An 18,591-nucleotide genomic window follows, 5' to 3' on the forward strand; every position below is an offset into this window, starting at 1 on the left:
CTCCATCTATCATTCACATGTTTTGTATAAAGCTAAATCCATCTGTGACGATCCTTCACACCCCTTGTTTAATAACTTCCAGTTACTCCCATCAGAACACAGACACCGACTCCCCAACTCCAAAACCAACAGATTCAAGTTCTCATTCATACCTGTAGCCATACAGTATCATTACTTAACACTTGACCTTCTCTGCAAATATGTATGCACAGTATATTGTTGTTCCATTTTTTTTCTGCTGTCCATCTGTACACCAACACTGCTGCTGTAAAACAACTTGCCCATCCCAGGGATAATAAAGACGCTCTCTCAAAACTGCCTTTCAAATAAAACAGAAAGTGACCTAGATTTAAATCTCCCTCTCTATACTGAAACTCTGGGTGCTACAAAATTAATGGGACCCTATCCCTATTCTAAAAACACTCATCCAAAAACCAAAAGAGACCGTCTTTAAGATAGGGATTCTTTACAGAGAAAATCACCGAAAAAAACGAACAGCAAGCTTTCTTAACAAGGTTCAAACACTTAACTAGAATCTGCTCCTTTAAGTGTGGTCCGAACCAGCTCCTCTTGCCTCTGGTGTCTCCCTTTTCTCTCTCCTATGTTCTGTTTCACCTCTTCCACCTGTCCCTCTCCCTCTGTCTTTTCATATTATTTTCCTGTAATGTTGATGACTGTACTTGATGACTTACCAAGATCTTAATTAACCAAGATAAACCAGGCAACTCATTTGGCCATGTGTCTCAGACCCCCTACCACTCAACAAACACCTCAATTCCTTTCATGCTTCGAAGCTCCCAAGAACTGCAATTGTTGACGTTAATGTCACAAACCGCACACAGGCACGCAGACACCGTCGCATTCCCACGAGCACCCACTAATTAACCTCACGCACTTTGTCTATTTAAACTTCCCAATTCAATTCAATTCAAGGTGCTTTATTAGCATGACCGATGGGTACAATCAGTGTTGCCAAAGCAAATGAAAGTAATGATATTTACATGAAACAAAACAAAAATAGAAGTAAAATAAAATCTACAGACATATTACAGACATTTACAACAAAGACATATTATACAATATTGACATATTCTGTAGGCGGCTGGAGCATTATTGGGAGACAGACTCACTGTTCCTCAGGCTGTGACAGGAGATCACATACTGGGCTGCCAGTTCAACTGAGTTCCCTCCTCCCTCTCCCAGTAGGATTGGGACCCGTTGTGATTCTGGCAGGTGTGGGAACTCTGGGATTAGATTTCTGAATTTAGGGAAGAATGTTTCTCTAATCCCAGAGTATCTGTCACAGTGCAGTAGGAAGTGCACCTCTGTCTCTATTTCTCCCCGCTGGCAGTGGGAGCACAGCCTGTCCTCTCTGGACAGCCAGGTCTGCCTGTGTCGCCCAGTTTCTATGGCCAGGTTGTGGTCACTGAGCCTGTACTTCGTCAGGGTCTGTTTCTGTTTGTTATTTTTTATTTTGGTCAAATATTCAGCTAGTGTGTATTGTCTGTTTAAGGTTCTGTAACATTCCAGTTTATGTTGTGTCTGTGTGTGTGTGTCCCAGTGTGTGAGATATTGCTGTTTGATCTGTGCTGTGATGTGGTTGAGTCTGGGTTGTGGTGCTCTAGCAGTGCTGTCCTGAGGCTGGTTAGTGTCGGTGTGGCTCAGGTCGGTGAGCCTCAGGACCAGCTGGCTCAGGGGGCTCTGTTTTGGGCTCAGCTCTTGGCTCAGCAGGGCTTTGTGGTGGTAGGAATTTTGGTCACTGTTTTTTAGGTGTAGCCAATACTTGAATATTCTTTTCTGTATGTTTATCAATAGTGGGTACTGGCCTAATTCGGCCCTGCACCCGTTGTTAGGAGTTCTTCTCTGCACACGGAGGATGTTTCTACAGATCTCCATGTGCAGAGTTTCTGTGGGGAGTTCAGCAACTTGTCGTCGCTTACTATTGTTGCCTCAGCATGAGCTGCGTTTCTAGTTATCGTTTGCTCTTGTGACTCCATGGATCTCCGACCTGGCTTTAGCCTCAGGACTTGGATAACGTTCGCCTAGGAAAGTTCGCCTGTTTTCTCACTCACTCTCCGCACAGGATCTTTTCCTACTTTTTCCCCTCGGAGTACGTAACAGTTAAATGTTGACCATCCCCCATCTAGCTCTAACAATACATATAGAATATATTTAAATATTAAGATCTCTGTATGTAACACAATAATTTAATATATTCAATTGATAGAGATTATTTTTCATTTAATATATTTAGTATTAAATTATAGCTCTATTATAATTTAGTCTGTCATATGAATGCTCATTCTCTCAGTGCTTTCAAAAATAATGCTTGATGATTGAGACTCCTGGGCCCTTTAGGGGAGAGGATTATCTGTTCTCTCCCATGCCTTTTAGTGGTAGTTCCAAAAAATAATAATAAATGATAATCCCCTTTACAGTAATACACAATAATACCAGTTATCTGTCCCTATTGAACAATGACACTTAAGGCCTTAAGGGAAACTAATTATTAGATACGTTGAACATGAAATATGTATTTATTTCTCCTAATTTGTTTTCTATATGTGCAAACACTCGCACTTCTGAGCATCTCTGTCTGGCACAGGAGAGCCGATAAAAACAAATGGGGCAGAATCACTGACAGAATGTTGGATGAACAGAAAAGGAGCATTCCTACCTTTCCTAAAAAAAACATCTGGACAGACTGCATGCATTTCTTGATGTATTAACCAATTTATTATTAACCACAATGTGAATTTTGTAAACAGAACTATTTCTCCAAGGAGACAAAGACGTAGTGAGGCTACTGTATTAGCTACACATACTGTACAGTATGTTGCTGTACAATACTATGTAACCAAAAATTGAGACACAGTGGCAAATTTGTATTTTGGACCAGGTTTAACCAGTCATTTTTAGTCGTTCATTTTCAGTTTAGAAATACGCATTTGTACTACTGGCAAAGATATAAGGGAATTTCAAAGCAGGTATTCTAGTAAATTTTGGAGATTTCTTGGGGACTTAAAGTGACCTAAAGTTCATTATGAAGTTATGCCTCAAAACATAAAATTATGTTACGTATATATTTGCAAATAATTTCACTAAATGTTTACCTATGTATCTCATTTGGATTGCGTTAGTGGTATTAAACGTTTCTGCGTGGCAACATCAAATACAAACACCTTTTTGTTATTTCTTCAGACCATAATTGTGTAAAACCTAAGTCTATCATTAGAAACAGAACTGTAACCTAAGAATTAGATCTATAAGTAAAAATAGAAGCTTCGTTACCGTAATGCTAAAACCAAAAGGAACACACTATCCCCTGTAAAGTCTAGATGCTAACATAAAATGATTATTTTCACATCTGTTGTCTACTCGGTCAGTTCAGTAACAGCTCAAGGAATGAAACCGATAGAAGCATAGTAGTACTTTTTCTTAAATATTTTGAAGCAAGTACATGAAAGTCCTCTAGTAATAAATTAATATTTAATGTGCAAAACAAATATTTCAGGGGTCAGTCATCATCAGGGTTAATCTCCATTTAAATCGTTTTCTATTTATTTTCGTTTACTACTGTATTTGTTACATGTCAGTACAAGAAAAAAAACCGGGTGCTCTAGGTTTACTTTCGGTGTGTTAATTTATTGTTAGTCTCCTTTGGGATTAAAGCGATTGTCTACGTTAAAGCCACGTTTTGTGGATTTCAATTGATATTATAGTTTATAGTTTTTAGCGTTATAATGATAACGCAGCCATACATTATAACGAATTTTACTTTTCAAACAGTGTAGTGCAATTATAAGGACAGCAAGTAAAATAAGTCTAGGACGTATCATTTTCTCGAGTGCAGATTCTCCGAATTTTATAAGTAAAATTAACTCAGTATTGTTTGCTACTGTAAAATATTCTGTCTTAATAAGTGCAGGTGTTGCAGGGTTCCACTTCCAAGTTGTGAAAGGGGGGAGCTGGAGTCGACCGGTAAGTACTGCCCACTTCATCTCACCCAGTACAAACCAAGAGTACTACTTCAGGACATGCCAGAAAACTTCAAATAAATAAACTACAGCTGTGCAGTGGAACGCTGACTTTAGCTACCTCACATCGCAACTGTAATCCAGAAAAATGGGTCCCAAATCCAAAACAGGCGTTTATCTGAGTAAAACAACGGTAATACTGTTCACGCTACTCTTCGCTGGTTTGCTGGTTGGCTTTACAACTTTGGCAACTCTTTACGCCAGATCACGGATTGATTATGGAAACAGGACACACGACGAAGAGCTAAATCAAGAGTCTACCACTAAGGGTTATATCCTTGCGTCCACAATCACACCAACGGTCCCCGAGATCTGGGGTAGCCACAGACTTCCTCAGACTTTGGCACCTATTAATTACCAGCTTGAGCTCTGGCCACGTCTGGAACCCGATGATAACGACGATTACCTTTTCACCGGTGAGATCAACATCACCTTCACCTGCAAACAAGAAACGGATCTGATTGTACTTCACAGCGAAAAACTCAATAACTCAGGAGTTGAACTTAACGTTGTTACAGATGGGGAAACAGATGTTCCACAGGTTTTAGACATACTGAATTCGGATGTGTACTCCTATATGCTTATTCAGTTATCTAAGACACTAAAAGAAGGTAGTTTTTACGTACTGAGAATAAGGTTTTCCGGATATATGAGTACTGGTAGACGGCTTGGGCTTTTTGTCTCTCATTATACAGAAGACGGACAAGACATGTAAGTTTATTCTTTTTAAGGACTCTGTTTTCTCAATTATTTGAAAAAAAAACAGATGGTTTTGAGATTATATATATAATATATATCTTATATATTTTTAATGTTTTGTTGAATGATGGGTCCCACTAAATCATTAAAGACTGGTACACTATATTAACGTTTATATGCTGGTTAAGTCCATATTCGATCTAAAACACAATAATTCCACAGGACACCACAGTCCAAACTTTTTCAATTAAACGTAATTCATGCTAATCTAGTGTATAAATAGATTGTAAATATATGTTAATTAAAATCATTTTTGAAAAAAAGCAGTTCATTAATGCAGTTGCACTTATCACTTAAATAGTAGTAGTCTAAAATTACATTAAAACAATACTGTTTACATCTCTCAAGTCTTTCTCCATAAATAATATCAACTTAAATATTTTAATAAACAGTTTTCAGTTTGGATTTAAATATTGTAACATTTACTAGCTCTGTGGGTTATTTGTGACTAGAAATATTTTTTGAAGTATGTAGTGAGTCCTTATGTCCACAAGGGGGAGATCTGCAATACCAGAGCAGGGAGTGCTCCATGAACACACCCAAAGCGCCCGCTTTCTCACTGCTAAACTCACCAAGACTACAGTCCAGAACTGGATTCAGACAATAACAGTGATGCCACAAACACAAGGGTGGCAACCTTAAGAAAAATCGAACATGACTGAACTGGCATAATACAAACAGACCTTATCTTTCCTGGCAGCTGCCCAGTTGAAGTGTGGTGCACTAAGTTTCTCAGGGCAGTTAAATATTTTGCCCCTTTGGGTGATATATCCACGCCAGCTCCACAGTTGTTAAATCACCCAGGGAGGTGCAGGTCACATCAACTCTTCTGCCCACACCCAGCTGTTCCTGAGTGGACATGTGGGCACCGTTTATGTACTTTACATGGCTCTCTCCTCTGTAATGAGAGTGGCCTCATCATTGGGCATCTGTGTTCAGCATGAAGGTAGGCCAGAGATGGTACCTTCATAAATGCCGAGTGGAGCTGCTGAAAGCCCATCTGGCAGTCCTCATTCTGGGGGAAACAGGATTTTTTCATGGTGAGGTGATGAGAGTAGTAGCAATGTCTGCAAAGCTGAAGATGACACAGTACTTGTAAGACGCCAAGCCTAACTGCATGTGTTTTTATTTAACTGACTTGGAGAATGGCCAGAAGCTGACTATTGCAACATTCTCCACATTGGTGGATGTGCTGTCAGGGATAATAATGTGTCCCAGGAATCTGGTCTTTTGTTGCATTAGATGTCATTTCTTGGAATGAAAGAATGGGAGGTCTTTGGCCCAGAGGCATATTCCTTAATTTGTCAAATGCCATGGAGAATTATATCAGCAAGTCAACACCTAAACACTTCACGCAGGACCCAGTGACACACACTCTTTCCATTGCCTAAATACAGTACATGTAGCCAGAATGTAGTGGAGGGCAGCCCCATCAAGACACAATCAGTAAATGCAGAACAGTACTCAGATCTCAGAAATTTGTATTAAAGCACACACATCCAGAAAAGAAAAAAAATACACAATGAATACACAAATGAAAGAACACACCCTCTTTATTGCTTTATTCTATTCTATAGGCGGTAATTAATTATTCTTCTACACGCATTTGACATTCTCTCATTTGACAATTGCAGTTGTTTTTCCTGTCCATTGTAACACATCCATTCAAATTTCAGTCTGCCTGCAGGCCTTTTTCCATTAGATCAATCTTGTAGCATGACTTTTGGTAGAAAGTTTCCCATTCGTCTAACCTTTTATACTTAGTATTTTTAGGTTTTTTTTCTCTTTGATTGTTCCCAGCAGCCAATAGACCAGTGTTGATCTACTCAAAGACGTTCCTCTTCATCTCAAATGCCTCTATCCTCTGACAATCAGCCTTCTTTAATTTAAAACTAAAACTAAATAAGTTTAAAACTGTACTTTGCAGCTGGCCACAGCTGGTTAGTACTGTAAAGCATACGGCCGACTTTAGAGGTTGTGCGAGCCGGCCTACCAGCGCGGTGACTTCACCGCCCTCCCCTGTGAATAGCAGGGACCACAGCCATCGGGGCTGACGGGAGATTTCCCTTTAGCTCAGCTGGCTGGGTCCCTGTTGAGTGACGCCGGAGGCCCGGGTTAGAGTCCCCAATGGTGGGAGGCCGACCTGAGGTGGCAGCTGAGAGGGCGCATACCCATGTGAACCCGAGAGTGCTACAGTACCTTTGCTTTTCCATTTTCAGTTTCTCCATCACACAGGACACCTTTTTCAGGCAAGCTCTAATTGCCCTGGAGCAGTCTCTTTGATTGACAGTTGATCCTAGGTAGATAAAGTAATGTTCTAATCCAAACATGTACCTTGTACATGTTAATTGTTATAGTTCAGGTGGGTAGCTGCATCAGCATGCGTAGGCTGCAAAGGAACAAGTAATAGGTTTATTCCATGCTGAAAAATGCTTTTTCAGCATGTTAATTGTTAGCCAATCGGATACTAACACTTGTTTTTTTCTTGATGTTCCCTTGTTTTGGTTATTCTGTTTACTAGCTCCTGCACTTTTTCTACTGTAGAGGTGAGTTGTATTAGATCATCAGCTTATTGTTCAGTAAGTTAGTGATATTTTTGACACTTGTGCTGAAGCCACATTTTACACCTTCCAATGCTTGCTTGTCTGCCTCATTGCCATATTGCAGGATAATGTTATATAGGATAAGGTAGATGACACACAAGTGGTGCACAACCTTATAGATTCACAATCATTTGGTCAAGGTGTTCCAGCTAGAGCTCTGAACAACAGAGTTTCTTAGGGCACACAGTCGAAAACTTTCTGGAAGTCCATAAAGCAGAGGTACAGTGGCTGCTGATGCGCTCTTGCCTTTTCTATGAAGATTTGCAGATGTGTTATCTGGACTCTAATACTGTCTGGAAGCAGCCTGTTCATCAGCAGTCTCCATCTCTGCTTTGGAAGATTTTAGGATCTTAGGACTTTAGGATCACTCTTACAAGGATCTTGCTTGTTTGCGATACCAGTGCACTGTTTCAGTAGTTGTTACAGTCGCAGGAAACACCTTTTTAATATAATGGGATGAATACTAAATGTGTCCATTGCTCTGGCCATTCATCTGTCTTCCAGTTTTTGGAACATGTAGCTTAAATCTGATCCTGATTGGCCTCCCCTGCCTTTTCAAGCAGGGCAACGGAAATATTATCTGGACTTACTGCATTTCAACATGTTACCATGCTCAGTTTCCAATTTCAATGGTGCCAGTTCCCTTTTCTCAATTTGACTTGATTTTATCTCATTCTATCGTCATGACGTATTCCTGTTTTGTTCAGGTCTGTTTGCTTGTCTTGCCTAACTTCCCTCTGTGTCTGATTTTTTAGTTCCTGGCATCTCCTGGTATCTCTGCCTGACCTATGTCTTCTGTTCTGCTAACCTACTAATGTACCGTAAATGTTAAATCATAGATCCAAGTGTTGTTTTTCAGCCTTGCTTTGATTCCTAACACTCCTTGCAAGCCAGCCATGTCATGGCACCCGTGAAGTGCCTGTATAAAATCTTTACTTGAAATCAAGAGTGCTTCAAATAATGTAAATCCTCAGTTGATAAGAGTTGATAAAAAGTTGTTAAAAAAACTCTTCTGAAGCTCATGAATGTTGTGCTGGAGTACAAAAGCAAATCTACTGTTCATAATCACTTGAAATCGAATAGAGAATCTATGATTCATATCACACAAAAAAACACATGATCAACATGTGCCATGGTTCTTGTGGCTAAATAACAAATCTGAAGGATTATTTTTCTTAATTTTTACTTTTAACTTAATTTTAAAGTTCAGTGGCTAACTTGTTGAGGCGAAATAACATTTTTTATAACATTAACTATGAGAAGTACATAATAATGCTTAACATTTTTTATAACATTAACTATGAGAAGTACATAATAATGCTAAGTATCACAAATGTGTATAAAACTATACAATTACTCATATTCTAGAAGACACATTTCAGTATTTCATTCTGATTATATTAAACCTTTTAATTGATACAGTATATACAGTACAGTATTTTCCTCACTTTCAGTATCCCAGTGTAATGGGAATTGTAGTTTCTGGCAATGGCATTTCACAAGAAGGTAATTAGTTTTCTTAAATTCTTGTGCTTATGTAATTTTAAAATCCTATATTCTATAGCAATTCTATAAAATAATTGCATACACATACTGTAATTTGGGGCTGCACAGTGGTGCGGTGGTATCTCTGCCTGACCTACATCTTCTACTCTTTTAATGTACTGTAAATGTTGATGTTCCAAATATTGATAATCACAAATATTACAGGATTAAGAGTAATTTGTTTTGTATGTGTATTGCAGTAGTGTGAAGTTTACTAAACTAGTTAAGATTAATAATGAGTCTTACTTAAAACAATTTAAAAAATATACTGTAATTGTAATGACACTGCACATAGTCATAATTATTCATACACATACATGTTTACAGTACCATGATAACACAAATCAAAATTACAATCATAATACAGTATTGGTCACACTGTAAATTATTAATTTAATTCCAAGGAAACACAAGGCTCATATGATAATGGTTCTACCTGTAACTCTTTCTGTTACACTTACATTATTCATGAAGTAAAATGTATGAACTGAGCATATATTTTAAAGGAAGCAAAGCTTTGTTTTTATTTCAAAGTCTCATCCATTTGTACGGTAAGAGTCTTCTGCTGTATGTACAGTATCCATGTTATTGCTTACATGACTTTAACTATATAAACAATAAAGGGTGTAGGCAATTTAAGGAAAAATTGGCCTTAGAATTGTTAAAAGAATCATATATATCTATTTACCTATCTATTTATCTTTATTTTATTTGTTTATTTATCTGTCCTGTTACACTTTATCCCAGCAGCCAGCCCGGTGATGCATATTTTTTAGTTCCACCTAATTTTTTACTGTCCTGTCATTAAAATATGTGACCCGGAGACTTCCAGATACCAGTATGTAATACAAGAGCCCCATAAAGCAAAGTTTAGAAGTTCGTTTGTGTTTTTACTGATGGTAGAAATATACTGTATTACAATTGCTTTATAATATACACTGTATAATACAGTAGTTTTGACTGTTATCAATATAGTTTAATTTAGAAAAATATAAGCTTGTCATTTATATTTTTTCTAAAATCCTACTAAGATTTTAGAAAAACTAATCCTACTAAGAAATACTCTGCAAAATCATTGACATATTGTAAAGTTGATTCATTTCTATTAAAATAAAACACCGGATATCTTTTATTGACATGACACCTCATCTGACCCATGACACTATTAGCCCCTGTAATTGAATTCTCCTTTCTCACTTAAGCAGATGGTTTTGAAATATATGGTGAGATAAAGACAAATGAAAAATCAGTCTAACATATTGGCTTCTCTGTCTTTCATAAGAAGTGCCTTATAGATTACAGAGGTTAAGTATAAGTGCGTTCCATTGGCCCCATGGAAGGAATTAAATGTAATGGTTAATTATCCATGATTATCTTTCATATTGAAGGGCATGCTATGAGAGAAATTTCAGGAAATGAATATGATTACAGTACTGTGTGACTGAATCCCACGATGTTGCAAAAAAAAAAGTTTTCTTCCATTGTACTGTGGGATCTTGAATAACAGCTATTGAATAGGATTCAGGATTACAAAATCAATTATAAAAATAATTTTTCATCACCTTATGATTTTTACCAACAAATGCATGCTTTATGTAATGTTCATACATACTGTAGTTCATACTGTCTATAAAATACAGAATTTCCTCTTTCTGATTACCTTTCTAGAGATAACCTACTGTATATCTGTGTAATTCTATTCCTGGTAAGGTATACCATTTACTTTCTTCACAACACCTGCACAACAATGAGAATTATGGTTTTAGATCAAAAATATATTTTGACATATCCATTATCGTCAGAATAATATTTGTTTTTTAAAAATACATTTTTAAAAAGGAATGAATTTGTAAAAAAGGAGCAGTCTATCCATTAGGACCATGAAAATTAAAGCAATATGGAAAACCATGAAGTTTAAATTTTCTGCAGGATTTGAAAATATAATCTTTTACAGTGAGTGAATTCCTTGTGCCGCTGTGGCACACTCCTATAAAGTTTGAATTTATTGGGTAGTTTTCTGCGTAAGCAAATAAAGATATTGTTTTAAAACGTATTTATGAAATAAATTTTACCTGCCATTCTTTGACCAGTCTCCAATTAGCAATGCTGTTATATAGTTTTAGGGTAGAGTGGGTCTGGAACTAATTGCCCACTAATTACGCCTATTCTTTCATGACCTAACTTAGCTACTACAAGCTAAAAGAGGTAAATGGAATCAATGGCCTCCTCTCATTTACAAACTTTCTTAAGAGACAAGCGGGTATCAACATTTAATTTAAAGCTATTTACTGTATTCTGTAAATTTTGTTCATTACTCATCTGTAGACATCTTTCAATTGTAGTAACGCATGTATACAGTATCTTGAACTTCAGCAGGCTGGTACTGTATGTTTAATAATAACTATTCCCAAGGGATATATGCACATGAAAAAGGTCTAATATTAAAACAAGCATGGAGAAAATTATAATGGCTGTGTGCATGCAGATTAAACAATCTATACAATAGCTTGAAATCACTGTGCTGTGACCATGAAACCTACAGTACAAAGCTTGTTTTGTTAATTGAAAATGTAACCACCAGGACTTTGGCTGTTTCCCAATTGGAGCCAACCTATGCAAGATCTGTGTTTCCTTGCTTTGATGAACCTGCAATGAAAGCCACATTTGATATACGGATTGTCCACCTTTTTAAGTATGTTGCACTTTCAAACATGGCAGCTGTTGGTAAGTATAAATATTTTGTATTGTAATGGCAAACATGAAGCACTGAAAAAAAACTAAAAATAGACACCATTTAAATTGGTAAAGTTTACATTCTGTATGTAAGATAGATCAATAAAAGTAGACAACTATTAGAATCTTATAAGAATTTCCAAAGTGGTCTCAAAATGTACTGTACATATGCTTTATTAATTATTTTGCTCTGTGAATATTCTGCGTCCAGACGGACTAAGCAATTCATGCTGTCACTGTGAAACATCCTTCTATTCATTGCTCTGGAGGATGTTTTTTTTTAAATATTATATGTGCTGGGGATAAGGAATGAATAACAAGGAACTTTTGTGTAATCAGTCAAAACTCTATCTATTGAAAAAAAATCACTGCTGAAGTCCTGTAGTAAAAATGTAACACTTGAGGCCTGTTCAGGTTAAAGGGAACATTTCAGTAAAGTCACTAACAAGGCTCACACATTACTTTTAGCTGACTTTTATGACCTTGGCTGAAGTACAAGTGTTGCAAACAGTGGCAGCTTTTAAGGCACAAGCATCACGGAGGGTCATTTCAAATAGTCCCCTCTTTAAACACGTTTTCGCCGGTAAGGAATCAAATGGAGAAGACCCAGCTGGAGATCTTTTAATTGCAAAATTAGGTTTCCTGCCTCTACATTTATGTGCAGTCTATGTGTTATTTGAGTAGCAGTGACCAACTGAGGAAAAACAACCACTCTCATCACAAGGAAGGCTGTTGTCATTTGTTCCCGCTAAATGTGATTGATGACCGTGCAGATATTGTACACATGAATGAATGATTGAAACTCGGCATCTAAATGTACAGACACAAAGATTGTTTACTCAGCGGTAGCGTATGCTGAACATGGAGACAGTGTGCAAAGAAGTGAATCTGTACAATCTCGTGCTGTCAGGTGGTCAGATTCAGACGGGGAATGGTTTGCCTTTTACTCATCAGTGTCGCTGGAACAACAAATAGACTGGAAAAAACGAAAGGGCAGTGAACCTCGCAATTAACACAAATTGCCATTTGCCATTTGTAAAACTGTTTGTATGTTGCTTTAAGTGCTATTTGGCATGTTAAAATGTGTTTAAATTCTTATCATTTTCTTTAATGAGAGTATGTCACATCATACGACCTGACACTTCTGGCAAGAACTGTACATCCACTTTGTTGACCGCAGTTTGATATACTGTAGATTACCAGCATTCTTCAGCGTGCGAAACATACATTCTGTACAATGTCGAATTAATATATCGAAGGGACACTTTTTAACAGCACAGTTACTGCTCACATCCTAGGAGCATAACACAAAGATCAACAGAGACGTGTTTATCTACTTAACAGATGTCTTCACATTATGTGTAATTATCAGTCTGGCACTTGGGCCTAGTTTATTTGGACTTTTCTAGCATAAAATATGTCCTGTTTCGTTAGAGCTTTAATAATCTGTGAGATGCTAAACTGTCTTTGGTTACTTACATTGCATAATTAATTAGGATTAAGCCCAGATATGTTAGATTTTGACCTATTGTTATGGTCTAAAATCAAATAACCTAAAATGTAATAGAACTCTATAAAGACTGTTGAATGTTTGCTATGCTTTTTTGACAATTTCATAGTTTTGTACTACAATGATAGATTTTACATAGATTCCAAAGAGTACATGAGTTGGAAAGGTTAGTGTTCTTAAATATTCTAACTTTGCCGTTATTTATTTGTTGTTTGTAAAACAAATGCTATTTTTTTCAGGTGCTTCTGAAATAGAGGATAACAATGGGACCTTGTGGAATGTTACAAAATTTAAAAGAACACCAAGAATGTCAACTTACATAGTAGCTTTAATGGTGTGTGAATTTGATTATATAGAAAGTCGTGAAAATGGAATAGAGGTATGTCAATTAAAAAAAACTTAATTTGTCAAGTCTGTTAATGTACGTGATTTTCATATAGCATGAGCGAGGGTTGCGAATGCTTATATATTTATTCACAGCCATCATACACAATACCAGACATCTGCCCAATATTGCTGAAATATAATGCAGTATGAAGGGTTTACTGATTTGTTTGGCTGATACTTTTATCCTAAGCAGATCACATTTGCACCCATTTATGCAGCAGGGTGTTTTAATAGAATTAATTCAGACGAAGTACTTTGCTCAAGGGTGCAACAGCAGTATTGCACCAGGGATTTGAAACCATGATTCTACAGAACCCTAGCCAGTGTGCAGCACTGCCAGAAATCTGCATAAAGTACTGTTTCCAGAGTTATTTTTTTAAAGAAATGCAACAGGGGACTATGTTGCCATTTTACTGCAGATGTTTCTCATTTGTATATGCTGTACAGTATGTGCATATTCTAGGCATTCTGACTCACATGTTCAGTAGTGTGCAAGTGTCTTTTTTTGTCTACTTACATAGACAAAATTTATGATTTGAGTTTCAAGTTGTTATTATACTGAACTTGAAAATGTTACCCTTCCCAAACAGAACTGAAATGGTATTGCACCTTTTACAATTCCTGCCATTTCTGCACTTGCAAAACAAAACATATGCTTTACTCTAGGAACCACCCAATATTTTGGGTAAACTCCTACATTTTTTTTTGTGTATCTTAAACACATGTTCCCCAGTAATTTGTTTTGCATTTTTTATGTGTTCAGTATAAATGGTTAAATTCTAATTAAGACAGAGCAGAAGTGTGAATTGGAATGTTTTATTGGATTTAGTCACCTGGCTCCGAAAATGACAGCCTGGCCATGAGGCTGAGGCCATTGGTATCCCCCCAGAAAGTGAGGGGGACCTCATAATGCTGATGTAGAATTCATAAGTTACAGATATTAAAGTAGAATATAAAGTTTAATATATAGCCAACAGCCATATCACTCTGCAACTCACAGCTAGCAACCCACTGAAGCTAAGCAGGTGTGAGCCTGGTCAGTACCTGGATGGGAGACCTCCTGGGAAAGCTAATGTTGCTGCTGGAAGACGTGTTAGTGGGGCCAGCGGGGAGTGCTCACTCTCCAGTCCATGTGGGTCCTAATGCCCCAGTATAGTGACAGGGACACTATACTCTAAACAGGTGCTGTCCTTTAGATGAGATGTAAAACTGAGGTCCTGACTCTCTGTGGTCATTAAAAATCCCAAGGTGTTATTATTATTATTATAATATAATGTATAAATAATATAAGGATATGGTTAGCTGATGGATAAAGAAAACTGTACATGAAAGGTCCAGTGGAAGCCTCAGTAATATTTCGAAGTTAACCCGTGAGAGTAAAGAGTTTGAGGTGCAGTGAATACTGTTGTGCATGAAGGTGGTGAAAGTGTTGCTGGAATATACTGTTACGTCTGAATGAGAAGGAGCCAGTGTTAGGGCTGCATCGCATCCAGAGCTTTGCTTCAGGAAGAGCTCTCCCAAACCCTGCACTACAAAATAATAATTGCTTACACTTGTATAGTGCTTTTCTGGACACTCCACTCAAAGCGCTCTACAGGTAATGGGGACTCCCCTCCACCACCATCAACGTGAAGCCCCACCTGGATGGTGTTACAGCAGCCATAGTGCACCAGTACACTCCAGGGCAACACCCCTACTCTTTTCAAGGAACACCCTGGGATTTTTAATGACCACAGAGAGTCAGGACCTCAGTCTTCCATCTCATCTGAAGGAGGGTGCCTTTTTACAGTGTAGTGTCCCCATCACTATACTGGGGCATGAGGAGCCACACAGGGTGTGGGGTGAGCACCACCTACTGGCCCTACTAACACCTCCTTCAGCAGCAACCTTAGTTTTTCCCAGGAGGCCTCCCATCCAGGTACTGGCTAGACTCACACCTGCTTAGCTTCAGTAGGGTGCCAGTTGTGAGTTGCATTGTGATATGGCTGCTGGCCAGGTACTGTAATGCAGGAACTGTACAGAATCCCAGAGGGGAGTTTGGAGTAATTTTGTGAAGCCAAGGGAATATAAGCCATTTCCTCTGCAGACAGATATTGCAGACACTAGACACATGAGCTGGGGCTGGGAGTAGAAAAGGTTGGGGAAAAAAGTTAGACTGACACCTCACCGTGTAGGATACTGGAGGGGAAGGAGGGCCATGCCTATGATACTAGAGGAACAGGGACCGCATGGGGCAAGAGCTGTTTAAGGACAGACCCAGGCATGCTGCGGGGGGGGGGGGGGCAAGCATCAGTAATCAGGCTGGTTCCTGCAGGACTGTGGAAAGAAATAGGGGAAGAGAAAGATAAAAACAAAGTAGACATTGCTGGGGCCAATGGCAGGTGGGCTGGAAAGTGAAGTGAAATAGGTAAGTATCAGGGTTTCTATCGGGAGCTGTTCATCATGCTTTCCCTTTTAATTTCTAACATGTTCCCTTGGCTGTACCAATGAACCCTAGCAAGGGTGAGTAATTGTGGACCTGGAGGTCTTGTGTGTCTGTAGGTTTTCATTCCAACTCAGCTCTCAACAAGATCAATCAGCTCATTACTGTCTAAATCGGACTAATTTGAATTTCAACACTTCAGGTGATGGTGCTTTCAAAAGAAAACCTGCTAACACACAGTCCCTCCCAGACTCATCCCTGGCCTAGGGACATTTGTACTGTATCCTGAAGGCATCATTTCCTTCAGTTTTTACAGAAAAAGCTATTACCACCCCCAAAGTATCTTGGTGACTACAGTATGTGTGTGGAAATCATGTGATGTTTAAATGTTTAAGTGCTGCATTATATTAATGTGGTTATTTACTCTTATAAAATTATTAATAAGAGTTCACTATAAAAGTGGATTAAGGTTAAAGACCATTTTTTCACAGCTTCATGGTCATCACAGTCCTTTCTGCAATCAACATGCCATATATACAACATTTGTCTTGTGAAACCAAACATTTTCAGGCTATAGCTTTTCACATTACATCACTTTAAACTATGGTTTCACCTTTTTGCCCTTTAATAATTGGTATATAGATAGATAATACAAGACTTTCTTCTCTTACATAACTCACATTATGGTCCCTTGTACAGCCTATAGTACAGTTTGAACATGTTATCATGAATCTTTAGAGCTTTTTAGTCAATGCTCACATGAAGGACATACATCAGTAAGAACAGAATGTATATTTGTACATGTTAATGATCCTTGACAGAAATAATTAAATCTAAACCAATGAAATTATCTCTTGATACCACAGAGGCAATAAACTACTACAGCTTCTTAATGTAAAACAAAGAGGGTTACTTTCATGCTCCTGTTCCATTTTTTATTAAGAAAAATGCTTTTAAAATGCTTTTGATTTTATTAGACATGCCTTTAGTGATGCAGTTCAGACGTTCATCCGTAGTTCATGATGATTCTTCCAGCTCTTGCTATATTTCAGTAAGACTGTAGTGGCAGCTATACGATTCTGAGAGGCATTGTAAATGGTTTTAGCATATGCTTTGATCATTTGCTCTACCAGAAATCAAGGTGCTTTGTGTTGATAATGATGCACTTGTGTCACATACTGTATATCCATCTTAAGTTGCCGATAGTAGTCTTACAATATTGGAAAAGAATCAATGGTCAGGGAGTATATTATATTATAGATGTTCAAATTCTTTTTTCTTTTATTTTTAAATGACTTTGTTTGACAATATTTTTATTTTATGGCGGCTTTAAATTAGAGCTTCCATCTGGCAACAGATCAGCTTTCACTTTTTGGAAATCACTGGACACTTTCAGACAGGATGGGTTTTTCACCTTGTCTCTAAATAAAAAAAACATTAACACATAAGCTGAACATGAAATGTATGCTACATGGATGATATTTAATTATCACTAGGCAGCATTAACATAAGTGCAGTATTGTACCTACTCATAAACTTACTGGTGCCCCTTCCAGAGTGTATCCTGCCTTGTGCTCATTGCTTGCCCTCAGCCTTGAACTGGATAAATCAGTTAGAAAGTGGATGGATGAATGTCTGCTCAGATGGGAGTCTAAAAAACACACTTTCAAGGTCTGTTCTACATCTGGAGTTTAGTTTTTTAAACCTCAGTTTAATAACGCATCTTAAGAATAAGAAAGCATTTGCAGGCATTATAATTAATTCATGAATTCTGAACAGCATTGAAAAGTAACCCATAGAATATAATTATGCCAAATTCCAAATGTGTTGTGTTTTCGTTCAGTTGCGTATGTGGGCTCGTAAAAGTGCTGTCCAGAGTGGTGAAGTTGACTACGCTCTAAATGTCACGGGACCAATCTTAAAGCACTTGGAAGAGTTGCTGAATGTAAGTTATCCTCTGTCAAAAATAGGTGAGTATCTTTAAGTGATCTAGAGCAAATGGTCTACTTCATTAACACTGTTCTTTACAAACACTTTTTCTATGAATTTCACAGCTTTAGAAATTGATTGTGCCATTTTAATTTATAACCAGAATAGAAAGAGTTTAAAATATTTTAACGTACACATATTTGTACCTGTCACTTGACCCAGTTAGTGCCAGGCTTTTTAGTTGTTCACAAGAATGAAAACATCCACTGTTTGGTTAAGGAATATCTTTTGTCTACTGTCTTTACTATTAACAGACTAATAATCATAATTATTATATTTTCTGAATCAGACTTGGGAACTGCTTTAGCCAGTAGGTTGCAAAGGAAAGAGCAGAGAGAAGAAAGCAATAAAAACACCAGTTGTGGTGTCTTGAGGTGTGTATGGAAATGTGGGAAAGAGCGAAAATATGAGGGTAAAGGGACACATTCTGGGGGCAATGTGGAAGGCAGAAATCTTTAAATGAAGGGATATTTAGAAATAAAATAATCACATCTTGGGAACTGAGCAAAGGTGTGAATCTTTAGAGATCTGCAGAATTGATAGATTTTTACCTTTCACATTTATCTTGAAATGTAACAGCAATATTTCCTTAGCTTGAAAGAAAGG

The 18,591-nt window shown here is 37.6% G+C and overlaps 1 protein-coding gene across 1 annotated transcript in view; it reads left to right on the forward strand.

Annotated features, from left to right (window-relative positions):
- The first annotated feature begins 4,089 nt into the window (after positions 1 to 4,089).
- Positions 4,090 to 18,591, forward strand: part of LOC148837562 (aminopeptidase Q-like) — a 32,299-nt gene continuing 17,797 nt past the window's right edge. Inside the window, exons 1-4 of the mRNA XM_088912387.1 lie at positions 4,090 to 4,748; positions 11,526 to 11,668; positions 13,427 to 13,566; positions 17,840 to 17,966. Coding sequence (XP_088768513.1) covers positions 4,126 to 4,748; positions 11,526 to 11,668; positions 13,427 to 13,566; positions 17,840 to 17,966 — 1,033 coding nt within the window. The 5' untranslated portion in view covers positions 4,090 to 4,125. The remainder of the gene's footprint in view (positions 4,749 to 11,525; positions 11,669 to 13,426; positions 13,567 to 17,839; positions 17,967 to 18,591) is intronic.

This window comes from Atractosteus spatula, chromosome 3 (genome assembly GCF_055471065.1).
Source record: "Atractosteus spatula isolate fAtrSpa1 chromosome 3, fAtrSpa1.hap1, whole genome shotgun sequence".
Taxonomy (NCBI): Eukaryota; Metazoa; Chordata; class Actinopteri; order Semionotiformes; family Lepisosteidae; genus Atractosteus; species Atractosteus spatula.